We start from the raw sequence: 27,092 nt of genomic DNA on the forward strand, positions 1-27,092 counted from the left end.
GTTGCAGTCAAAGGCACCAAACTGTAAAGAAGATTGTGGGGGTCAACATGAGTGACATTGCATGTGCGATGTCCCAAAGGTAAAAGGTAAAGGGACCCCTGACCATTAGGTCCAGCCGTGGCCGACTCTGGGGTTGCGGCGCTCATCTCGCTTAATTGGCTGAGGGAGCCAGCATACAGCTTCCAGGTCATGTGGCCAGCATCACTAAGCCGCTTCTGTTGAACCAGAGCAGCACACGGAAATGCCGTTTTACCTTCCCGCCGGAGCGATACCTATTTATCTACTCGCACTTTGATGTGCTTTCGAACTGCTAGGTTGGCAGGAGCAGAGACCGGGCAACGGGAGCTCACCCCATCGCGGGGATTTGAACCACCGACCTTCTGATCGGCAAGTCCTAGGCTCTGTGGTTTAACCCACAGCACCACCCACGTCCCTGCCCCGAAGGTATTTGGCTTCTAAAAATGTTTTGCCATTAGGAAAGCCAAAGAGAGGGGGCTCTGTGCCAAATGGCAATTGAGAGGAGCCCCCCCCCAACTCAGAATTAGTTAATAAGACAAAGGCAGAGTTCAAAGAAGGGTTTTAGGGTTGGCTGTGATGTGACCTAGAGGAAAAAAGGTGACAGGTGGTTCATGGTTAAAGGAAGCAAGCTGGAGAGAGGGTCAGAGCAGGATGTCTGATTTCCATTTGCATTCAAGGCTGCAGCTATGGGAGAAACAAGACCCACTTGGGATGTCAATGCTGAGAATCCCTCCATCATAGGCTCATGTTGTGTGTGTGTGTGAGTGTGAATAAACCATATACTGTATCATAAAGATACCAGAGTCTCTGCTTTGCCTCATTTTCCAAAAGAAAACACAAACCCTGGATAAAGCATCTGGAACCCCTGGAATCTTGCACCGCTGAGAGACCGGAGTGGCATGCAACAGTATAAGGGAGCTTTCTGAATGCCATTGCATAGCCTTTCGGACAAACTCCTGCTTTGCCTTCCTTTTCTTCTGGAACGCACTGAGCCAAGGAGGGAGCAATTATCAACCCCATGCAAAAAGCAGCTTCATTCACACACGCTTATCAGCTTATGACATATTTATACGAAATCAGCTTGCTTCAAGCCACCCGCGTTTATTATTTAGTGTATGTCTTGCAAAGCCGACGGGGGAGCCCTGCTAGGTGCATTTGCACGTCTATAACAGATGTCCTGTATCGCCACGTTGCGGATTTGCTGCTATATACAAGCCCGCAGGGTCCCGACAGAGGGGGTGGCGAGATCCGAGCGGCGTGAAAAGGTTAGCCGGGAAAGCGGGGCCGTCGCTAGGTACCAGAGGGAGTGTTGTCAGGAGAGAAATGGTTGCCTCTGACTAAATAAAATTTAAAAAACAAAAACCCGCCCACCCAAAGATTCCCAGTTCGTGGTTGTGGAAGCCGCTGGCGATGCATTCGATATGGCTTCCAGCAGCAGGGATGGGGTGGGGGCTTCTTCTCCCTCCCTCCCTCCCTCCCCAAGGGCAGGTGAGGCTCCTTGGTAACCGGTCCCTCGAGAGAAGAGAGGCCCACCTGCCGCTCTGACTGGCTGCCAGGGGGTGGGGAGCGGGCCCGGGCGCCCCTCCTTCCCTCCCTCGCCTGAAGCAGGGGCTGCCAGTCCAGGAGCCGCTGCGCGTCCTGGGAGGGCTGGCCGGTCTTGGTCTCTCGGGAGGATTCCGCTCCCTCTCCCGCCCTGCTGCCGCTCACGAGGCGTCTGGCGGAGTCCCCACGGCAGACTTCCCCTCTCTCCCTCACTCTCCCGCTCATTCCGAGCCCCACCCTCCCGCCAACCCACTCACCCGCTGGAGGGGGCGGGCTGTGGCGGCTGAGGCGGAGCCGGGCGCCAGGCCAGGGTGGCTCCAGGCGCGGCCGGGCTAGCCCGTGGCGTCGTCCCTGCTGGCCAAAAGCGCCGCTCGCCGCCCCGCTGCGCCGTGTGTGCGCGCAGGCGGGAGTGACTCGGCGGAGGTGCGCGGCTCGGCGCGGGCTGCAGGTGGCGGCGGCGGGGAAAGCGGCGGCAGCAGCAGCAGCAGCGGCGCCATGAGCGGGACTGGGGCGGCGGCCAGCGCCGCTGCCGCTTCTCTGGCGGCGGGCAAGAGCGAGAAACTGGACGAGGCGCAAGCGCTGGCCCGCAGCTGCGCCGGGAGACCCGACTTCCAGCCTTGCGACGGGCTGTCGATGTGCACCACGCACAGCCACGGACGCTGTTTCCGCCTGCACTGGTGCTGCCACCTGGGCTGGTGCCACTGTGAGTGTTTTGGGGGGACGAAGAGGAGGGGGAATGGCGCGGGATGGGCGGGCCGCCCGGGCGAGCAGCGCGCCTTGGCCCCTCGCAGGACTTCCAGAGGCTTCCTTCCTCCCTGCAAGCGCAGGGAGCCCCCTGGCTGAACGCTGCAGAGATTCCTGTCGAGGCGGGGAGTGGCGCGCCGTTTGGGTGGTGGTTTGCTAGCCGCGAGGGAGGAAGAGCAGGCGAGCATCCCCGAGCCCCGGGGGGGGGGCGGTGAGAGAAGCACACCCTATTTGCCCCCCTGGGATTCGGATCCTGAGGGGGCAGGCAAGCTCTTGCCCGCCTTCCTTCCCTTCGCCTCGGTGGCTCTGTGGTGCCCGGAGGGCAGGATTTGACGGCGAGATCGATAGTGGCTGATCGCATGGCACCCGGAACACGATGGATTTCTCCATCCTCCCAGCTTGCGTATCTGATGAGGCAAGAAAGGGATGGGATGGGCTCGCTGTAAAGCTGTGTTAGTGGCAGTAATGGGTAAAAGGTGGAAGGGAAGGAGAGGGGTGCGCCTGCCCTTCTTCTCTCTTGGCAGAACAGAACCACACTCCCCTCTCTCCCCGCTCCACGTTTCGTTTTTTGTTTTAGGGGGGCTGAGAAGCAGCAAACCTCCCATATAATCCTAGCCTCTGTCGCTACAAGAAGGCGCTCCCTCTTCTATCTCTGATAACCGCTGGAGTTGTAGATGCCGTGTATATGAACACAGATGTTCAGGCAGGAAATGGATCCAACATTCCGTGGGATGGGCTGCACTATTCGTAGGTTTTCCTTACTGGATTCTGTACACTAAGAGTGGCTCTCATAATGTGTACAAAGTCTAAGTTATATCAACGTATAAACACTAGTGGTTGAAGCAAGGCGTTTAGTTTGGCTGTCATTTTTATTGTATTTGTTAGTTGGATTTCTTACAAAGTGAGGCTGAGTGACTTAATGCTAAAATCAGCTAAGAACCAAAAAAACAACAACCCCAAACCCTAAAAAGACAGTAGTACAAATAAAAGGCTAAAAAACACAGCTGAACAAAAAGTCAAGACTACAGGTCCTGTTTTACCCAAAGAGGCCATGCTACCACCCTTCAAATCAAGAGCCAAAAACCTCAGTAAATAAGAGAAAATTCTTTGCCTGGTGCCTAAACCTGGATAAAGATGGCACTAGGCGTGCCTCCCTGGGGAAAGATCAGAAATACCCATCAGAAATACCTTCTTTTGTGGGCTTGCTGTCTCAGGCTAGGCTTGCTGATTCATAGTGGTTTTAAAAATTGGTGGTTTCTGTTATTTATTCTCTTATAGTATGGAGCTGCATTTAATAGAGCCTGTAATCTTATTGCTATCTCGTTTCCAAGCTATTAAAGGATCTTCCCTGGCAACCTGAAATTTAATCTATGCCCAAAGAATGCTTCTAAAATGTACTAAGGAATGGCTTAGTTAAAATGTATTCATTCTCAATTAAGGTTTTGGTTTTTTGGTTTAGTCACACACAACCCTCCCTTGTCCAAGCTAGAAACACCTTATTGAATGATATGAGGTGACCCAGAGTGAAGGGCAGGCCATGCAGAAGAAAATAGATGATAAACGATTTGCTCTTTCTTCCCATTTTTATTGGTATAGTTGTCATGAAACTCAGTGCCACACCATCTATCTGGAACAAGTCACACAGCAAATCTCAGTTGCCTGATGTGGCCATTTCATTATCTACAGCCAGAAAACTGAGAGGTAGATGCATTGGACTTGTTACAACGGAGAAATTGCATTTCAGTTTTCTGCTTCAGCATCCTGTTGTTCCCATCCAAGTCTCTGTGGGGTTTTCTCTCCGTTCACAAAGCATCATGACTCATGTCCCAGTCCTTGTGACCTGAGGAAATTTATATATTAGGGTAGGATTCATTGTCATTTTCTGTTTTTAAACTATATCTCATTTGTAAATTTAGAGGATTGTTGTATCTCCTTTTGAAAACTGCTTGCTCCACAATAAATTGTCAAGCTATCAACTAATGGTGTGTACTTCTTGTCCAAATCTATATTTTTGTACGTTTTAAAGGCCTTACCTTTCCCTTTCTTTGATCTCATTGGGTTTTGCTTTCTACCCCTTCATCTTGGAGGCCCTAGTGATGCATCAACTTGCTAACAAATGGCAATAAAACTAAAATTCACTTGGGACTGTGGACATGGTTAGGATGAACTACAACTCCACACCCTGAGTTATATGGACACCATCATTCTTAAACCCACCTTACCCCTTTGTGCTGTTTCAGCTTACAAAATTAGGCTGTTGCTGAGTAGAACAGTGCTCCACTAAAGCTCTAATGATGTCATACACATTAGTGTTCACTAAATGCTCTCTAATAATGTTTTTGGTTTCCTGTTGGTAAAGCACACTGTTATGCCTTTTTGAATCTGCTGCTTTAGTGCTTCTAATCAAGTGGATAAGTTGATTCTCCCACTTGCACATCAGTACGATCACAGCCTGATCAGGTGCTTTCTCCAATATCAGGATTGACCAAGATTTCAGTAGAAATACCCCCGTCTGTATTTAAGATATAACTGATCTTAAAGAGCTCTTAGCAATTTCCAAGGACTCTGTGCAGATAACCATTAAAACAATGCACTCCTTTCCATTTGCAGTGGAGGGAATCCAGCCAAAGTTATATCAGGATTGGACAGAATGGCACTCGGAGGGCCAAACTGAACATTATGTTAAATATATATTTGCATTTGCTTGAGTGTTATGTTTTTTAAAAAAAATACTGTATTTTTTCCGTGTATAAGACGGGGACTCAAAATTCAGAAAATGGGGGGAGATTGTCCCCCATGTATAAGCCCCCCTTTTAACATTATTTTTTAGTAAATAAGCCTAGTCTTATACACGGAAAAGTACAGTAATAGCTCTGGGCCTCCTAATTTGGATTGCGACTATAGTCCTGGTGGAGGGGTCTTAACCCTTTCCCTCTGCTCCATGATCCTAAAGAAAATTCCCTCAAAGCTATTTGTCCCAGGAAGACATATCTGCAGTTGAAGGGTTTTGTCCCTGCAAGTCAGAAGGTAACAGCACTCATCCTAGACATGGAGAATTAATGAGTTGGTACTAGTTGCAGAGGGACGTGGGTGGCGCTGTGGGTTAAACCACAGAGCCTAGGGCTTGCCGATCGGAAGGTCGGCGGTTCGAATCCCTGTGATGGGGTGAGCTCCCGTTGCTCAGTCCCTACTCCTGTCAACCTAGCAGTTCAAAAGCACGTCAAAGTGCAAGTAGATAAATAGGTACCGCTCTGGCGGGAAGGTAAACGGCGTTTCCGTGTGCTGCTCTGGTTCGCCAGAAGCGGCTTAGTCATGCTGGCCACATGACCTGGAAGCTGTACGCCGGCTCCCTTGGCCAATAAAGCGAGATGAGCGCCGCAACCCCAGAGTCGATCACGACTGGACCTAATGCATCTCCAGGTAGGGCCAGGAAAGGCCCTGCAACCCTCAGGAGCCTTTTCCAGTGAAAGTGAAACACAGGTAGGGCCCCTCTGTCTGGCCTTCTGAACTCCCTATGCTACACCTCTCACTGGTTCTCCATACTCCAAAGGTCCTTGACCTCAGTCAATGCCTCTTGCTTCTCTGGATGGAGGATGGAGGATGTGAGTAAATATTACATGAGTTGCTTCACTCACTTTGGCCTCTGGTTTTGCCCACCACTGGCATGCAGCCCTCCAAAGGTTGCCCAAAAAGGAATGTGAGCCTAGGGCTGAAAAAGATTCCCCATCCCTGGTGTAGGTAGTGCTGAACTGGATAGCACAGTGGTCTTTTAGAAGGCAGCTTCCTTGGTTCCAAATGGACCATCTCTCATTTCTAGGACTTGCCCCATTTATTAGTGCTAAACCAATGATTTCTTTGTTGACATACTCCGAGTCTGCTGAGATTTTTTGCCAATGGAGAAACAGGGCTGGAAAGGAAGTGGGAAGCAAAGTTCTTAGGGAGAAAATTGAGTCATTATTGAGGACATAAATATCATAAGAATCCATAAGATCACAAAGGCTTGGCTAGACAAATTATATTTTGTATTTTTATATTGTAAACCACCCTTCAATCCTCAGATGAAGGGCAGCATAGAAATGTATAAAATCAAATAAATACAAAATTAGGCAGCTGAACGTCTTTATCTAGGGGTCCCGCTGCTCATCAAGGATTCAGTCCCCACCTTTGGAGTTCCAGAATGAGGTGGCATGTTTATTTTCAGTCTTTGGTGAAGGAGCAGAATTGTGACACAGCAGTGGGCACAGAGCAACAAGAGGGGGCATGAGTTCAGTGGCCTGCAGAGTTCACCCCACACAATTCTTCCTGAACCTGCTCGCTTAGCTGATTAGTCCCTAAGTGAAAATTGGCAGTTTATGATTACAGTATTTAATGAAAAGTTCCACTAGTAGTAGCTGTCGTTTTCCGTCTTTCTCTACTTTGATGCCAGCATTTTTTAAAGGTAATTTAAGGTCTGCCCTGGATTTCTTCTTTTTCACCTCCAGGAAAACCAGTGCAAACAATTATAAACTCCTTATTAATTTAGCACAGGCTCTGTATTTGTTTCCCCTTGGGAATATTGCATATTTAAATATATTATTACTTAAGAAATGGCTTGTAACCTCGAGATGCGGGAAATGGGTAATCAGTACATATGTGTACACTACTAATGTATTAAAATTAATTGGCAGTCTTACTTTCTCAGATTGGTGTATGAGCAGATTTTGGAAAATAAAAGCAATTTTCAGTATACAACATGAGCAGCCATTTTGCCATTATGATTTATGGCAAAGTTATAAATGTCAGTTTTTGTAGCTTCAACATACCACAATTTGGGGGTCTCAATATATTGTTTTCCTATATATTTTATGGCAAGCAGTATCATGCCTTTCTATTCTAACCTCTGGCCTTTATGTATATACAACCTTGGCAAATAACCCATATTGCCTACCCCTAGTTATGTGGGCAAGGAGATACTGAGCATAGCTAATTACAATTGTTCTTCTTGGTAAAAAAAAAAAGTGACTGTTGCCTTGGGAGCAATTTTATATTATTGCAGAGCCTCTCAATTTTATTTTTGTGTGCTTGGGAACAGTAAATGGTAGCTATGACCAAGCTGGAACATACTTATCTTTTCAATGGGCAATGGAAAGAGACTTCATAGGTGGACCTAGGGCTCATCCACACTCCACTCATCCCATGCCTAGAAAGCATAGGGCCAAGCAGTCTTTCGGTTGCCCTGACGCTTTTCTTTGGAAAAACCCACTCTTTACTATTGAATCAGAGCAAACGTCCATCCATGGAAAACCCAACTGATGTTTGCTCCGATTCAGCCGTGAAGAGCGGGTTTTCCCAAGGGGAAAATGACAGGACAAGCAAAAGTATGGAGAGTTTCCTAGACTGAGTAACCTATGGGGCTGGGAAGAGTAACTTTTTTTGGTATGTGAATTAACTTCACAGCCATGGATTTATTGCTTGAGTCATTAGAATATATATAATGGAATGTCCACAATATGAGATGGAATGGCATATGAATTAGCCGTAAACATTTTATTTTTCCTACAGTATCTCTAGTGGCATACTGGCTTATCTGTAAGGAGGTTTTCCTCCCTTTGGTGCACATAACTGAAGGAAACCCCCAGGTCCATTTTGACACCTTGGTTCTTTTGGGGGTTTAGCCTTGCTAATAGCATATTTTTGTTCCCTAAAATCCAAGGCAGCAAATCTTGTGGCATTTTAGATTGGGTTCAGATGTTTGAAATTTTAGTCTTGAAAACATTATGATTCTCTAGATAATGCACATTTCTGCATTATTATGAGGGGCACATCAAATTTTCTCAGTGCCACATATGCCTTCCAAGGGCATAGTATTATGTAATATGGTGTGAATTTTGGTAGCAGTGACATTGACTTCCATAGCTCCCTCCTCTTTATGCTTACTTAAATAACAGACAATTGGAAAAATACTAGTCTGTTAAAATGTTTTTGTATTTTTCTTCATTTTCTTCCTCTTTCTATCCCTTGGGCTCAGAGCATCTTACAGTATTTTTTTCTTAATGTTAGTAGTTGTGTCCCTAAGGCATCTAAGAAAATCAAACAATTTGGTGATAAACGATACCAACTGAAATAAAAATGACATTGTACATAGATATCATACCATATTACCAAACCATTACAACCAATTTATCACAGACATTCTTAGTATGTGAACATAGTTGTTAGTGGCAGGCAAACTGAATGTGATAGCTATCATGTGTTCACTATCATTTCCACTGGTTGTGTGAATTGGCCCTGAGAAGATCTGTTCCACAGCTGACATCTGTTTCTTTTATCTCTATGATGGAAGAGAAGGGAGGCCTGGATTGCTCAAGTGGCAGGCATGAACAGATGTGGAACAATATCAAGGATTAAAATCAAACCTTCACATAGAAGGATTAATTTTGCACAGTGCATTGATTTTTGCTTCAGAACTCTGTAATAGTTTTTTTCAATTAAGCTCTCTCTTTTTTTTGTAAATGCAAAACAGCAGGATGCAACATCACACACATTATACATCTCCTGAAATAGCTTTTTGAAATATTATCTGATATTGACCTACTGGTGCTAGATGACCTTGGGAAAGTCAGCTAAAGAGTAGACATCTAATTCTGAACATATGACTGAACTCTTTTTTTTTTAAAGAACCCCTTTTTATTTTTGTGAGGAAAATGGACTGGCCAAGTGAAATCCAGTCATTATAGACATTTGCCATTTTTCTTAGACCATAGCTCATCATTCTCTTTAAGTTTCACAGGCATCAGATAGTAATAATTTTCTACCAGTGGTACATTAGTTGATAAGGGATATTTTGAGGACCGATGAAGGAGTAGCTGTGTTCTGCATGTGCAACATTGTCTGAGCTGATAATTTTCTTGAGAGTTTATGGGCTTTGTCAGAGTGCATGGTTTTCAAGGCTAGCAGGGACCACTCTGACCACATAGCCCAGCCCAGAGAGCATCACAGAGTAATTTATTCACTTGAGGATATTTATTACTACTAGCCAGCCTGACTCACTTGTAGATGAATTATAGTGATGCTTTATTCAGGCTGCAGTATAATATGCCACCTGCACTTCTTCTTAATCTTTTCCGGTAGTTAATTATCCACACTGTTAAAAAGTGGCATTTTATTTCTATCTTGATTTAAAAAAAATAATAATTTCACATTCCGCTCCTTGAATGTATCTTTAAATTTTCTGTTTGATATGTTGAAAGAGCCCTCTACAATCAAATAGCATCTCCTGGGACAGGTGTTTAAAGTTTTGTAATCAAGTTGCTTCTTCTCTTGTGATTAATCTGAACAGATTGAGGTCATATTCAACCCTGTTAAAATTGTTAGCAGAATCAATCACAAAATGGGAGCTGATAACTTTATTGTAGAATATGAAAAGAGGGGTGGGAACTGTGAATTAGCAGAAATATATGGATTTTCCACTCGAGAGAGAATCGCACATCATCAAAATCTTAATTCAAAACAAGTTTACATGCCTTTGTGTGGATAAGGATGCTCTCAATAATTCTTTGGTGTATTTGTATACACACGTTTCTCAAAACTGGACAAAAGTGCAAGTTCTTGTATTACAAATTGCAGGGGCGCTACTGTCATTGACAAATGTAACCAGGAAAGATGACCTTGCTCTAACCCTCATTTAAACTCTCAGAATTGGTTTTGAAGTCTTGGCTTTTGGGAAAGCATTTTCTACTTTAGGCTAATAGAGTAGAAAGGAAGCCTTGGGTTTAAATTGCAGTAACATGGCTTGATATTAAATACCACAAAGAACTTCTGAACTATAAGAGAGGCTGAACAGGAGACAGATGAGGTGATCAGGCACTCCCATTTCTTTAAGAACTTGCCATAGTTCGACACAGTCAAAGGCTTTTGCATAGTCAATGAAGCAGAAGTAGATGTCTTTCTGGAACTCTCTAGCTTTCTCCATAATCCAGCGCATGTTTGCAATTTGGTCTCTGGTTCCTCTGCCTCTTCTAAATCCAGCTTGCACTTCTGGGAGTTCTCGGTCCACATACTGCTTGAGCCTTCCTTGTAGAATTTTAAGCATAACCTTGCTAGCGTGTGAAATGAGTGCAATTGTGCGGTAGTTGGAGCATTCTTTAGCACTGCCCTTCTTTGGGATTGGGATGTAGACTGATCTTCTCCAATCCTCTGGCCACTGCTGAGTTTTCCAAACTTGCTGGCATATTGAGTGTAGCACCTTAACAGCATCATCTTTTAAAATTTTAAATAGTTCAGCTGGAATACCATCACTTCCACTGGCCTTGTTATTTGCAGTGCTTTCTAAGGCCCATTTGACTTCACTCTCCAGGATGTCTGGCTCAAGGTCAGCAACCCCACTACCTGGGGTGTACGAGGCATCCATTTCTTTCTGGTATAATTCCTCTGTGTATTCTTGCCACCTCTTCTTGATGTCTTCTGCTTCTGTTAGGTCCTTACCACTTTTGTCCTTTATTATGGCAATCTTTGAACAAAATGTTCTTTTCATATCGCATGCTTTATATTACATAGAATATTGTGGCTTGGGGAAGGGATTCTTGACTAGATGACCTTCTATACTCCCAACAATTTGTAACTGTTCCATGACTTCCTATTCTTCCTGTAACTAACTTGTGGGTAAAATTAGATAACTTGAATCTCATTTGCATTCATTATTGGCAAATAATGAATATGGGGGTTGAAGACCTCAGAAAGGAGGCAGCATAAATTGTGACAACATGTAATGAATTGGAATTTACATGACATGGATGCCTCTTTGGATCCAAAGGCGGTGGGGAATAACAATGAAAATGGCAATGGGCTCAACATAGACAAAATGATACCCTACCACAGGATTTTGGGATAGCCACCGGCATCATGGGCTTTGAAAAAATGACTCTGCAAATTCATGCAGGATAAGTCCATCACACTGTAATGAAATCTCCCATGTTCAAAGGCAATTGACTTCACGTTGCTAGAAGCAAACCTCAGGAGCATATTATCGCCTTCATGTGTAGGGTACACATGTATGATGGCTGGTAACCATTGATAAAAGAATGTTGGATTAAGTGGACCTTAATCTGATCCAGCAAGTGAGTTCCTTTAACATGTGTGCCTTACTGAGGGGTCTGGAAGTTCCCAGGTCTACTTTTTCAAGCATTTTTTGCTATACAATATTGACTAGACTGTTGTATATGATAGGAAGCCATATATCTTGTCATTATGCATATGAAAGCTCCATCTTATGAGGAGAATCCTATCCTCAAAGATTTGTGCACATAACATGGAAGCATAAATGGTGAAAATGCATGATACCTCAGTTAAAATAAGGGCTAAGTACTATATGTAAAATTTGGCTATGTGTATGTTTAGAACATGAACTTGTGGTTCACCCTCGGGCTAAATATTATAGCTATCTCAACTCTTGGAAATGAGCTGGAGACTTTCAGTTTGTTGAGTGACTGCTCATATTACAAATTCCAGGAAGCCTTAGAGGCCCATAAATCATATGCTTACCTGTGTTTACACCTTGCTGCCAATTTAAAGCTTAATTTATAATCCATAAAAGGTAAATGGATCCTGGAAATAGGCAATACAATACACAAACAAAAGTAGTCCAGTGCATCGTTACACTTCAGTTTGACTAACTCAACAGGTGATTAGATTAAGCATGTATTGAGCACCTATAATTTTGAAAGTTTGGAGTTATATTTCATGGTAAAAGCTGGTAGTATTGGCCAGTTGTGAGTTTTGTTAATACATGTGTTATGGACCTCTTCACTTTTTTCATTTGGCAGGAGATCAGCAGTTACAAGCTTTTCTATTTTATTTTGGAAAAGACCCAGATAATCTTTTCATCACCAAAGTACTACAAAACATGGCCAGTTCCCTAGGCTTTATTGAAATGCTGCCATTGCTAAGGGCACTTGTTGCAAAATGGTTTACACATTTAGCCTGTAAATCTAAATGCACCCTGCTAATTGAGAGATAAGTTGTGGAAATGTTGGAGCTAGCTCTTGAAGGAAGGGTAGCACAGAGACAAGCCTCAAACCTGCGCAAGTAATATGGGCAGAATTATGGCTCATTGAGATATTGACACTTTAAATTGAAGATCTAGTTTAAAATGCTGTCTCCCAAATATCCCCATCCATTGTTTTCCCTTCTACCTTACACCTTTTACTTAATCTTAAATCTCTTCTGGTTTTTCTTATGTTGTGAATAATGTACCTTTTATTTTCATAAGTGTTACTTATGCATGTGATTCTGTTGGATAGGGGGCTTAATTATCCCATGTTTTGTCTGTGTCTTTTCTTAGCTGGAGGACGCGGGTGGCGCTGTGGGTAAAACCTCAGCGCCTAGGACTTGCCGATCATCAGGTCTGCGGTTCGAATCCCCGCGGCGGGGTGCACTCCCGTTGCTCGGTCCCAGCGCCTGCCAACCTAGCAGTTCGAAAGCACCCCCGGGTGCAAGTAGATAAATAGGGACCGCTTACTAGCGGGAAGGTAAACGGCGTTTCCGTGTGCTGCGCTGGCTCGCCAGATGCAGCTTGTCACGCTGGCCACGTGACCCGGAAGTGTCTTCGGACAGCGCTGGCCCCCGGCCTCTTAAGCGAGATGGGTGCGCAACCCCAGAGTCGGACACGACTGGCCCGTACGGGCAGGGGTACCTTTACCTTTACCTTTTTCTTAGCTCAACAGTGGAGTCTTCTCTGTAAGCTTTTCCCAAATTGGAGTGTAACTTTTATTACTTTGTAGCTGTATTCATTATTGAGTATCCTTTTTGAAAAACATGAACCTCCAAGTTAAGAAAGGTGGTGATTTAGGGGGAAAAACAGAAGCTGAAAGCGCTTTTCATATGTGAGCAACATTACAGAGGTTCAAAGGTAAACTGGAATGCTGGGATCAATAGAAGCAGAAAAAAGAATGCTCTGTTTATTTCACGGTTAGATACCTTCAAATTAGCAACAGAATTTGATGCTGTGAGGCAGGGATGCATACAGACTGCTCAATTAGTAAAGAACTCTTTTTGAGCTCAACCTATTGACTTGTTTCTAACATGTTTTGCTGGGATTTTTTAAAAATGTAAATAAACTAATATTTTGATGAGTTTAACAACCAGCATTGCAAAGGGTTGCTCTAGATTACCCTTCCAACTCTTTAATCCTATTATTCAATGAAGACATTCCTCTCTTTAAAATCAGTGATATGATTGGAGAGGATTGGTGTTTGACTTTAGGATAGCATAGACAGAGAGTTGTGCCCAAGTTGTATTAAGTGTAGATCCATTGAAATTAATGGAACTAAATTAAGACATTTCCAGTGAGTCTGCTCTAAGTAGGACCAACATTAGATACAATGCATAAGTTACAGATAGATTCTTACCTATCTTCATGCACATATTTGAGCTGTCACCCAATTTTTAAAAATCTGAGGCTACAATCCTATACTGTATATAAATGGAATTCAGTCTCACTGAGTTCACTGGGGCTTAATTCTGAGTAGACAAGTATAGGATTGTATTGCCTGTTAATTGTATCAGTCTCCATAGGTTAAATCTACTCCATCTTATAGGAGGGGATTCTTTCTTTTGGATGGTGTTTGCATATGACCTTCTTAAAGTATGTGTGTTGGCAGGGGGAACCAGAATCCCCAAGCTTAATATCTGCCATGATGGAAGGAAAAAGTTTCTCTCTTAATATCTTCTCATTGCTTTAATTCCTAGGGGAGTTTTTATGCCTCCTGTCCCAGTAGGTACAAAACAATAGTATCCTGTCCGCTGTACCACTCATGTTTAATCTGGTGTTAGAAAAAGCATAGATAAGAATACAAAATCCAAAGTATGTGTTGAATCTTATACAGTGGTACCTCAGGTTACATACGCTTCAGGTTACAGACTCCGCTAACCCAGAAATAGTGCTTCAGGTTAAGAACTTTGCTTGAGGATGAGAACAGAAATTGTGCTCCGGCGGCGTGGCAGCAGCAGGAGGCCCCATTAGCTAAAGTGGTGCTTCATGTTAAGAACAGTTTCAGGTTAACTACGGACCTCCGGAACAAATTAAGTACTTAATCCGAGGTACCACTGTATAAAAAAAGGAACAAGCTGTTAAGCTTCTACTGGTTCTAGACAAAAAATATATCCTCCAATAACTGTCTAAAGGAAACTGGTAGAGATCTGTTTACAATAATGAGGTAGCAATGTAATTGCACATTAGTGGAAATGATTGATTAGGTTGATTATACCATGTGAGCAAATGTTCTTTTTGCTGCAAAAAGACCTGTCATGTCTGCAACAAATGAGAGCTATGAAAGTCATCTTCACCTACTTCTGGGAAGAAACAAAAGCATTGTATGGAGGAGCTCTTGATCCAAATATGGGAAACAAGTCTCTAGCTTGATTTCCTAGAATGATATGTTGCTATCAAGTATGTTGCTCTTGTGAGGGCCAGGTCTTCTACTTCTTCCTTAGTATACCGTTTTGCAAATGCAGATACTGATTTACTGCTCACAGTTCTCCTCCTTTGTGCTTTTGTGTATGTTAACTTCATACAAGCACTGTAGATGGGTCTGGCCCACAAGAGCAACCATAAAATTGGTATCTTTTAAAGTGCCACAAGACTTCTTGTTTTCACCACCACTGACCTTTCTGGAATCTGAAAGGTTAAGCCTCTCCCTTGAGCCATGAAATAATTGGTAGAGCAGCTGACCAGCAAAGGCTTGGGTGCTATCGGTTTTCTGCAATGTGATGTTACGTGTTACTTTCATTACAGAGCAGCTACTCCCAATTTTCTGGCACTTTAGTATGAGCTCTCACACAATGCATGTACTTACTTGCGATTGGGCCACAGTGGTGATATTGAATTACCTGCTCCTAATGGAAAAAGGGCAAATCCATTTCCCCCAAAGAAAGCGCAGCTCTGCTGATGGTGTTTGTGATGGAACAAAGCACTTTATTTCTTTCCTTAGAAATAAATGCATTCTTCTAATATAGCCGTTAATGCTTACGGTTCCTTCTAAGCATCAGACAGTGTTTGAGTTTTCACCTGGTCAGGGTTAATTACCTTGGCTGCTTTTAAAAGCCTAGGCACAATTCATTTTTTTTATGTCAAATTACATAAGGCTTGTGGGAGTCAGGTGTGCTTTGAACAAAACAAGAGTTTTCTGTATGCCTTTTTCAAATAACATTCATTTACAGATTATTCCACAAAGATTTGTTTCCTTTTATTATACTCAAGTACTAATAATCAAGTGACGTTGGTGGGATTCATAAGCAAACTAAGTTTATAGAGGTGATATTTCCATAGCTTCACAGGATGCTGCCTTATGTTAGCTTTTTCAAGAATACTAGACCAGTGTGTTCTCAATGTCATTGTGCACAACCACAAGATATCATTAATGAAATCATTCTTATGCATTTAGCTCTGTCACATTTTTGAACATAGTCACGTTTATTTAGGTGGATGGATTGAGCTCCAAAAGGGCTGGCACATAGGGGTCGTAGACCGTAAATCCACCACCAAACTGAGATTCTTTTCTGCATTGTATTAGTTAAGCCTTTTCTTTGGAACATGCTCAAGCCTGTCTAGAGCTACTTGTACAGGACAAATGACTTTGTGAATAATCTTCTGTTAAAAGCTAAGAATTGTTTCTGTGGCTTAATTTGAGTCAGTCTTGCATCCTGGGACATTTTTACAATTCACGGGCATGTTAAGTTTAATAAAGGAGAGTAAATTGCAGCAGCTTACATTTCCCTTGCCACTCAATAGCTGCAACAAGTCTCAACGCACCTGGAATTAGGAGACAGAGTTTCCAGGTCAAAGGATGCATTTTTTATATATATATATAAATGTGAGCCTTCGTACGTCTGCTTTCAGAAATCGAACACTTGCATTTCCCGTCATTCTTGAAATTCCTACTAGCATGCTTACTTTCATAGACATACATTTGGGGAAGTAGGTTATAATTATATACTATAGTATGTGATCTGTCTTGGACCCCTGCCATTTTCTGTGCATTTACTAGTAGAACATATGCCTTCTGAATAAACATAGTGATATAAGGGGCCGCTGACAAAGCTGCAGTATTTCTTGCTCATGAAACCTTTGAGAGTTTCAAAGATGCTGTGTATCTGATTGTTTCTGAGTACTAAGCGAGCCTGACCTTGGATGCTGCCAGGATAGGAGACCACCTGGGGACCACATGCAAGTCATTCCGAGGCCCTTGGAAGAAGAGCATGGCAAATACAGTAGGCAAAAAATCTGCAGAGGCAAAGATTAACTCTTGGCTTCAAATACTGTGAAAAGCTACCCGCACAAGTATCAGCCTACTTTGCTTTTTTCGCTTAAAATATTTCTATGATGTGCTGAACCATTTTCTCAGGACAGTTTAAGACTGAGATAAAAAACAGATGAAAAATAAATAGATCAATAAAACACATACATACCTAAAGCCCAGATAACAGGAACTGATAGAAGGAGCTGGGAAAGTAAGAGTGGCTTTACTTGGTGTCAGCATGACACCAAGCTAGGCATCGAGTGAGGCTCTCTGGGGTGCTGAGAGAGCTGAGGTGCCACTACAGAAAAGACCCTTTCTCCAGTAGTCACCTGTCACACATAACCTGGCAGGAGCGCCCAGAGAAAACAGCCTCAGAAGGTTATTGAGATCTAGGTAGATGACCCTCCAGGTACTCTGTTTCCATGCCATGCAGGACTTTCAGGGTCAAAAAAACAGCACATTGACTTGGGCCTGGAAATAGACCGGAAACCATTGAAGCCAGGAAAGCACCAGCATGCTATGTTCATGCTCTCCAATTCCAGTTAGCAGTCTTGCTGTGTTCCGATTTAACTGAAGTTTCACATTGGAGTATTGCAGTGTATTGTGCATGGGTCTGCCTTTGAAGACAAATGGGAGGATATCAGGACATGAAAAACTGAAGCTTGGTTGTCCCTGTCCAGATAGAGTCATAGTTAGTACACCAATAGAAACTGGAAAAAGGTGCTACGGAGGCAACCTGCACTTCTAGGGACATAAGATGAACCAATTTTGTATATAATACTTTAGGAGGAGTGCAACTCCCTCCAGAATGGACAGAACGCTGCTCACCTAGACAGATAAGCCAGTACTAGCCATATCCTCAAACCTCCACTGACATGTAACTTAACTGTTACATGTAAACATAAAACAGCATGGAGGATAGAATAGCACCCTGTGGAGACCCCCCAAACACAAGTGCCAAGCAGTCTAGCAGTCTTTCCCCAGCATCACCTAGAATTGTCTATCCAAGTAAGAGTAGAACTAGTACGCTACAACAGCAGCAAGAATACTCATTGCAAAGTATTGGAAGACACAAGATCTACCCACTTTGGAAGAATGGCAGACGAAGGTGATGGACTATATGGGATTGGCAGAAATGACTGGCAGAATCCGAGACCAGGGAGAAGAGTCGGTGGAAGAAGATTGGAAGAAATTCAAAGACTATCTACAGAAATATTGTAAAATTAATGAATGTTAGAATGATGTTGGATAGAAATTAAGTGGTTTCCAGCTGTAATGCTTTAAGAGAATATGAAAAAAGGGTTATAAATAGGTAAAAATCTAATGGTAAGGATTTGCTGAACCAACAATTTGAAGTGGAATACAAAAAAGGGAGGTATGAGGAGGTCCGGGAAACAAGCTAAAGGAAAATAAGCAATGGAAAATCTGTGTGTTTTTAACTATTTTTATTTTGTATTTTTGTTATTTTTTCATTTTTATTGTAAGACTTTAAAAAATCTTAATAAATATCTTATTTAAAAAAAAAGAGAGTAGAACTAGTTAGTACCCCAGTCCCCAACTCATCCAGTCCTGGGGTATGAATACAGCAGCTCTGCACAGGGATAATTTCTATTCTGAGTCACCTTTGTGTGTCTTGGAAGGATGGGTATTATCAGCCTTCCACAGTTGGTGCGTTTGGAGGCACAGATGGGTTAGTTTCCTTGAGTAATGATTGTGAGCCAGCAAGAAAATCAAAAACATATCCCATATCTCCTGTCTGCAGTCTCTAATCAAAACATCTTGATCTATAGTGTTCTGCAACATAGCAGGAGCCAGTCATTATTTTGGAGTATTTTAAATTTAGCATTTCCTGTATTGCAGCCCTAAATCTATTATTTGGAAATAAGTCCCACAGCTTTCAATGACAGTTACTTCTCAGAAAGTTTGCTTAAAAGATATTAGGAAATAAAACATGAAACATACATTCTGTGCAACCCAATTTACTTGGAAGAAATAACAGGTTACGTTTAACCCACATGGCAAATACCTACATGTGAACAGAGTTGTCAGCAACTCAGTGTTTTACCTGCCTATTTGGTATCATTGCATTGGTTTCAATATTAGGTGTCTGATTTTGGGTTTTTTAAAATCCTGTATATTAATAGCAATCTCAGTTCTGCTTATGTAGGCAGCACAGCACTGGTCATGCACAAGAGGGAAGTAACAGCAGATGAGGGAGACTCCCAAGATCTGCATGAGTACAAAAAAATATTTAGGAAATAAAACTTCAAGGGGGAATCCACACCCCCAATAAGGACTGAGTATGCTTGTCCAACAGGAAAGTGCTTGTGGTCAAGGACTGAGACTTATCTCCTTTCTTGGCCATGAAACTCACTTGAAGAACTGTGTGTCAATCATTCTCACACAGGTATTGTTCTGAGGATATATTTATTTAGTTCGTAAAATTTATACACTGCTTGATTATTGTTAAAACAACTCTCAAAGTGGGAGGGAACCACACAGTCCTTAAAATAAAGTTGAACGGTGTATAAATAGAATATTAAATAAAAATAAAAAGTTGGAAAAGAACCTTGAAGGTGTTTCTACTCTCTAGAGCTCACTTCAGTTTGTAGCCTATAGGTAGAATCCAGCATAGGTCTAGGATTCTCCTTGCACAGAGCACTTTCCCCCTCTCGTTTCACTGTACCCCCACATGGCATCTGGAGCAAATTTTGGGAATGCACAGGGGAGGCAAGGTGGGGAAAAGTCCCATTGCACAAGCAGAAGTCTTGTTGGTAGTTCATGCATTCATTCATTTCCTCCCAGGCCACATTGAAAAGCATAGATTTAGCGACTGTTTCTGTTTTGATAAGAGCATCTGATACTGACGGTTTCATGTTTCTTAAACATCTTATTAGATTTTTGATGCAAATAGTTTTCGGTCCACTTTCTCCCTCCTCTAAAATGTTGCTGAGTGTCTCAAGCAATTCAAGTAAGGTATATGATTCACCTACATCATGCCTATGCAATGGTAGCGGCTTATCTGATGGGAAACAACATTTGAATAAGGATGAGCAAACACAACTCAAGTAGGATCTAGAAATAATCAAAAGCGAATAGATTGTTTTCTTGAGTGTTCTTGGGTGTCCAGAATTATCATCCGAACTCCTGCCTGGAGTTCTGGGCTCTGTGTATACAGTGGCGTAGCGTGAGGGGTGCAGGGGGGGCCGGCCGCACCGGGCGCAACATCTGGGGGGGGCACGCTAATCTAGTGGAAGAGACTCAAGTGCTAAAATCCACGGGTTAGGGGGCGCAAATTACTTGCCTTGCCCCGGGTGCTGACAACCCACGCTACGCCACTGTGCGTATATGGTGTAGATTGGAGACTTCAGACTCTGCTAAGAATTTCTCACCATGAATGAAGCCCTATGCACCCTCTTCACTTGTGTTCCTTACCAGTGGCTGAGAGGCCTCACTTACAAAGAGAAATCTGTATTACAGCCTGAGGCCTTCAGACCCTGCCGTTTAGTGTGTTCATTTCCTCAAAGTAGGGCCTAAAGGCCCAATCTGAACCAGCTGGCATTCATTTTCTATGATTGCCCAGCATCCCTGACTGAATTATGCATGTATGGAGTATTTCTGAGCCTCGCGCCTACGTCCCTGAGGTAAGGGACTGGGAAGGCCTCAGCAGGTCTGCATTGGTAGTGCTGTAGCCTCACATCAGGGTCTAGAGGCAATAATAGGACTGCCCAGGAACATGATTTTTACTTCTACAGTTTGTATGCCATTTGATCACAGTAATCTCTATGTGGCATGCAATAGAAATAAAAATGCATTCGAACTATAAAATCAAAATTTGGTTTAAAAGCCAATTGAAATGTAAAAGGTCTTCAGTAGATGCCAGAAGTGCAACAGGGAGGGTGGCCTGTTTCATAAAATAAAAGGTAAAGGTACCCCTGCCCGTACGGGCCAGTCGTGACCGACTCTAGGGTTGCGCGCTCATCTCGCTCAAGAGGCTGTGAGCCGGCGCCGTCCGAAGACACTTCCGGGTCACGTGGCCAGCGTGACGAAGCTGCAACTGGCAAGCCAGCACATGGAAACGCCGTTTACCTTCCCGCTATAAAGCGGTACCTATTTATCTACTTGCACTTAGGGGTGCTTTCGAACTGCTAGGTGGGCAGGAGCTGGGACCGAACGACGGGAGCTCACCCCACCGCGCGGATTTAAACCGCCGACTTTACGATCAGCAAGTCCTAGGCACTGAGGTTTTACCCACAGCGCCACCCGCGTCCGGTTTCATAAAATAGGGTCCACAATACTGAACAAAAAATTTATGGGAGTAGGACTTGCTTTATTATCCTGATTAATTTAGCACTTGCTTTATTATCCTGATTAATTTTAGAATGGAGGTGGGCTCCAGGGTTGCCTTGAGTCTGGTCTGAAGTGAATTTGTTGCCGGCAGGAGGGGAGCAACTCCCATAATCTAGCTACACATTTTATTTTTGCAAAGCATGCGCTTATCTCAACCTGAAGCTAAAGCTGAATTCCTGGGTTCCATACGACCAAATGTCTGTCTTCTACTTCCCCTCTACCCAAGAGCTCTGCAAAAAACATAATAGAGACACATGGGGATAACATTATTGTTGAAAAATGTTTGTAATCGTAGAATGGCCATTATTAGGATGCAGCGTCCACCCGCAACACTTGCCTCCAGATTCTGAAGCTCAAGAACTCCCTGTGGTGAAAGATAGGTTGGGGTTGTCAGGCATTTGCTTAATGTTTTTGCTCTACACTGTTTGTAGTGGTTAACGTGTGTAATTGACACAGATTAGCACTGAAAATAGATACCGGTAATTGTCAATCATTTTGCATTGACTGGAATTAGGAGGATACATTAATGCATAACTACTGGTTTTCATAAGGTCTGCGCCTTGGGCTTACAAAATAAGAGCTTTGGAAGGATGGAGAAGATGGAAGATGTTAGCTGTGCTAGCAAGTGCATATATGGGAAAAGGAAGCAGATGCTAACGAAGGCATGGCTGCTTTGTTTGCCAACTTGTTTAGCTTGTAATTCATTACTGAGAACCTGGAGAGTCAGAGAAAGAAAAGCGCTGTCTCAAAATAGAGCCAATTAGTTGTGGGCCAGAACAGTAGAAAGTTTTCACTGAGTGTTTACCACAGTGGCATCTGAGCACAACAGTAGTCCTCCATGTTTATAACATTTCTGTCACACAGCTGCTCATGATGCATTTTAGAAGACATTTAAATTCTATTCTTTGGGGTTTTTGAATTGGGCTCAGATTTCTCATTCACTGCAACAAAGCTCTGTCTTTTTGCTTTTTAAAATTCTATATGGATTCCTTTAGCAGCGCTTTCAAGCTTCTTGTTCAATACAGCATAAGAGCCCATTTTACAGCCAGCATAATCCTATTTTCTTCTTATTTAGCTGAATTATCAGAGTGCCAGTGGCAGTCACAGCTTTGGAGTCCTTTCATATCCTGCTTTAAAACTTCTTCCGTTGCCAGCTGCAGCCACAATTGTGTCCAATACTACCAAAGGGGAAAATGCAACACCCTCCCAAAAGACACATTTGTGTAGTAGGGAAAACAAAATAAATGCATTGATGATTCTGGAAACTTCTTCTGATTGCTTTTCTGTAGAAGAATTATCCTAGAAAATGGCACTTATGGAAAGCTCGCTTTCAGTTGACTGTGAAGAAAAATAAGCCACAAATAAGAATGTGGAAAGAGCCCAGAGGGATTAAACCAAGAAACCATCTAGATCAGGGTTGTTTCCCACAGTGGCTATGCAGATCCCTCATGGAAACCTGTGTGACTTGCATTCAGAAAGTCCCATGCTCAATTTTTGGCTTTTTCAAGAAGGGCTGGGAAAGACCTCCGAGGGCTGCTGCCAGTTAGTGTGGCACAGAGCCTGCAATGGTTCCACCCTCCTCCCACTGGCCTAGCAGTGACATACGTTGCTTCTGTGCTAGACTGTGAGAAAAAAAACCCTTTCCCTCATCCAGCGAAGAAGGAAAGTCAGCTGCCACTGGAGGAACAGATTGCTCTGTTCCTGCTCTAGCAGCTCACTTCCCTTCTGCGCTAGGCTGAGAAAAAGGCTAGGCCTGCTCCCACACCCTAGCATAGAAGGAAAGTGGCTGGAAGGAAATGGTGCCAATATGGTGTGGGTGTGGAAGAGAGGAGAGAGAAAAGGGGGGTTGGGTAGAGAGGAGTGTTCCCACCCACCAGCAGTATGCAGCCCCTAACCACCCCTCAATGGGAATGTAGCCCTTGACTTTTTAAAAAGGTACCCCACTCATTTTGTAGACAATGCTACTATTTTAAATGACTTTTTCCTGTACGCTGCCTAGATATTAGTCTATTAATGACAGTATATAAATACTTTTATACTCAACTAGGTGAACGTACTGGTACGTCATATAAGGCAGCTTCCTATGTTCCTAGCCTTCTTGTTACGTTACTTCTCAGCAACTGATATTCAGGGCCTAATACCCGTTTTGTTCCTGACCTAGTTCCTACACAGCTGAATGTGGCTTCTAATTCATCTTTTCATATCCTTCACAGGCAAATACGTCTATCAGCCTATGACTCCAGTAGAACAACTTCCAAGCACAGAAATACCTGTTCGGCCTCGGGGAACCACAAACACCATTCAGATATCTGTCTCGCTCACGGAACACTTTTTGAAGTTTGCACCTGTCTTCCAGCCACCGTTACCCCCAGATTCCCCACGGTTCTGCACCATCTCGGACCTCTTTATTGACAATTACCGTGTGAAATGCATCAATGGGAAGATGTGTTACGTGCAGAGGCAACCTCCTGCTCCCCCCAATAAAACGAAGCCTCAGGAGGTCACCACACGCAATGCCTTAATTTTGAGAGAGAATAATACACCAAAAATAGATCATTGCTCTTCCCCCTCCAGCTCTGAGGACTCTGGGATCAATGCTGTTGGGGCTCACTATATGGAGTCATGTGATGAGGACACAGAGGAAGGGGCGGAGCTAAGTTCAGAAGAAGATTATAGTCCAGACAGTAGCTGGGAACCGGATGAGTGTCCCCTCCTATCACCCTCACAATGCGAACTAGAAGTGATTGAGACCATAGAAACCACAGTGTGAAGTGCTGAGCTGGAAACTAGCTAGGCATACTTAAAACAATACCGGTTTTCTAGCATTTATACTAGCTTTTTTCTGACAGGTCCTTTTTTCCAATGCACTTGACAACCCACAGAGGAATGTAGTTGACAGTATTTAGTCACTTGTGAATTAGTTGTTTGATCCTAATCAAACCACTGAATTTTCAAGAGCCCTATTGTATATTTTTAAAGTTACAGATTTGACGTATTTTTTAGTTCTAGACTGTGCCTGATTTTGGTATGGTGCACTTAATTTGCAAAAATCAGGTCAAATTGTGAGCTGTTCCTATTAGTTACAAATTACTCCTTCAGAGCAAGGAGGCAGCCTTTCATCAGCACACCAAATGTTTGGGTGAACAAAGCCCTTCTTTATTTAGTTTTTTTTATTTTATGTAGGAGACCAAGACCCACAAGTTCTGCAGTCAGTGTACCCCCTTTTCAAATAACCTGCATGCACACCACCCTTTTGCAAGCTGCAGAGTAACTCAGGGGGTTCCCAGAATAAGCACAATATACACTTATTAATCATAATCCTGTTGGGAAAGAATGATAAAGATGCCTGAATTTAAAATCTTTTTAGGGTGAGTTGTTACACTGCCAATTGACCAACTTCATTTGGTCTTCAGTCTGACTTAAATTGATTCATATGTTACCAACTGAGGCCAAATTGGATTGGGTTGCAAAGATATGGCATAGATTGAAGAGCTTCTAACCTGAAATAGGTTCATGATGTCAAACTTTGTTTTTCTCTCTCCAAACCAGCCAGATGTTTTTGCCTGGGGTTTGAACACACCCATGGCAAAACTGATTATGTGAATCTGCCCTTGCCATCTGCTCATGGCAGACAGCTGTCACGAGCCCATTATTTAGAAAAGTCTGTCCAGCTGATCAGTGGTATACCAGCAGCTTCTGTAAAAATAAATAAATCACCCAACCCTTTCTGCTGTGCATATGTTCAATACATGTACACCTGAACTTAATTTCATAAGTCAAATAATTGTGCATGAATTGACATGGATGGTAGAAACCAGCTCAGTACTGTAATAGGGGTGTAAAGGTTTTGTTCAGCTTACTACTCTATTGATTTCTTCTTACTCTGAGCCAGTAATGGTTTAAGATTTAAGTTTAGAATTGGGTCCAAATTAATATCAGTTCGGAAAAGGGCAACTTTCCTGCTGGGTTGGACTATGGCTCCTTCCATGGTGATTAAGGCAGGAGAAAAAAAAACTTGTCCAGACGTGGTTGGCTTAAGGACCATTTCCATGCCTGTTAAGGTGTCCAGCTAAAAGATACTAATTCCAGCTGCTGAAACACTTTGGTTTAATCAAAGTCTACTTGAAAACGTCACAGCTAATTGGTCAAACTTTTTCTTCCTTTCACTGTGTCCTTCCAATTCACATTGAAAGTTCTCATGTAACATATAGAACAGTGTACAGTGAGTAAGACAGGTCTTTAAACCCCCTCATGTATTTGCGTCTCAGCTTTAGTTGCACAGAGGCAGGTTACCCTCTGGGGAGAGATGCTCTGTGAATCAGTTCAAGCATGGTGGCCCTTTGAGTCCTAAGGATTGGGGTGGGGGGAGTTTAGTTTTAGTCAGAAATAGATTACACTTCAGGGTCAAGTGCCGATGGATATATCGCAAGACCTCCCCAAACAATATGCTGTGACCACATCGTTTTTCTGACATTGGTTAAATCACTTTCCGTAAGTCTTGGTGAGAATGAACATATAAATATGTACAGATATATCTCTCAGTATTAGATTATTTTATGCTGTGTTGTCGAATGCTGCTCTTTAAACACTATCCTAACACATTACTAAGTTTTCTACACTCTGACATAGACACTTTTTAGAAAGCGTTTAGATTACAATGTGTATTATGAACAACTATATAAACTGATATTGTACTTTAAAATATAAAAATAACACCCTGAGAAGAAAAATGAAATATTTATTATGATGAATTATATTAAAATGCATTTCTTGGCAAAATGCTGAGGAACTCAATTCTGGGCATCACAACTGGTAAAGCCTTTCTTAGCATTTCTGGAGATATAGGATATTCTGCTAATTTTTAAAGAAAAACATTCTGTTTTATAAATTTAGTAAATTCTAGTTCATAGAGTTTACTAAAAAAAGTATTATTTGGGGGTTATTAAAGTGTTTTCTCAGGTGCTGTACTGTTAAGCATACTTATAGCTTTTATAGCAGGAAGACAATGCATAAAACGAGATTGCATTACTCTAGCTAGGGGTTTAAAATGCATTGTATACATTTGCTGTTGGCTTTCTTATGCATGAAAGGAGTAAGGATCTCTGGCAATGGCAGATGGGGCTAGAAAAAAATGTGAATTACACTTGAGGGCAGAAACAGGGCAGCTTCTGAAAGTACACCTTAGTTTCTTTCATTACACTTAAGAATCATGAAACCTTCCTTGGCAGACTAGCAGCCACCAAACCAGGGCTAAGATTAGAGAAATACATTCTGAACTGAGGCATGAGCTGGGTTAAATTCAGTACAGATTTACTTATATGGGTACACTCTTTATCAAACTGTTAATTAGCAATAGCCGCATACGATGTTAATCTGTTAAACTTGTTCTGTTTGAAAGTCTTAAGCACAATGGGCAAAGTCCTGTAGTGCCTGGCTTCCCTGGAGATTGCCTGGGTGCAGGCCATGGCAGGATTTGGTTAGATGATTTAGCACATGATGCTGTGTCTCAACGTACTCCCCCAAGGGTACCCTATTGTTTCATGTAAACTTCTCACAAAATAATAAATGTGAAGACTGCTTTTGCACAAGCACAGCGTTAAGGCAAATTTATTCTCCACAATTCTGTACTGCTCCAAAAATGCTGAATTCTAAACGGGGTCTGGTGTGATTCGATGCTATCTTCAGGTGTCGCTGTGCATTATCATGAAATTGCTGGAGTGTAGCTGAATTGGATGTGGCAACTATCACCTGGGAAATAAAGATGACACCACAGTCTCTGTTAGCCTCTTGCTACACTAGCACCACTCTTCATTCCTTTGTTCCAGTGTAGTTAATACAGCAGTTGTCTTTCTACAGTTAAGTTTTGCTGTAAGTTTTTCTGTAAAACTACTTGAAAGGGACAGCAGATTTCCCTTAGTAAACTCTGAAAGTTCTTTACCATTCTTGTCATAGCTAGAGAAGAGAATTTATACTTTCTTCTTTGACCAAACGTCATTTTCTGCTTTCTTGTAAGTTAGTCAATTAAGACTTGAGTAACAAGAATATATTCCATTGAGCATCTGGCCATTAATTCTGCCCCCCCACAAACTGAACATTTCTGTTTAAGGAATGTGCCCTCTCTTGTCTTCTTTATTTCTCTTCTGACTGTCTTGCAACAGTTTAACA

At 42.7% G+C, this 27,092-nt stretch overlaps 1 protein-coding gene across 1 annotated transcript; it reads left to right on the plus strand.

The window, feature by feature from the left end:
- The first annotated feature begins 1,923 nt into the window (after positions 1-1,923).
- LOC310763703 (UPF0524 protein C3orf70) lies at positions 1,924-26,515 on the plus strand. The gene is made up of 2 exons (XM_083616321.1): positions 1,924-2,263; positions 23,141-26,515. The coding sequence occupies exons 1-2, from the start codon at positions 2,056-2,058 to the stop codon at positions 23,695-23,697; spliced, it is 765 nt and encodes a 254-aa protein (XP_083472447.1). The 5' UTR covers positions 1,924-2,055; the 3' UTR covers positions 23,698-26,515.
- Positions 26,516-27,092: the final 577 nt, after the last annotated feature.

Source organism: Podarcis filfolensis, assembly GCF_964270895.1.
Source record: "Podarcis filfolensis genome assembly, chromosome: 5".
Lineage (NCBI taxonomy): Eukaryota > Metazoa > Chordata > Lepidosauria > Squamata > Lacertidae > Podarcis > Podarcis filfolensis.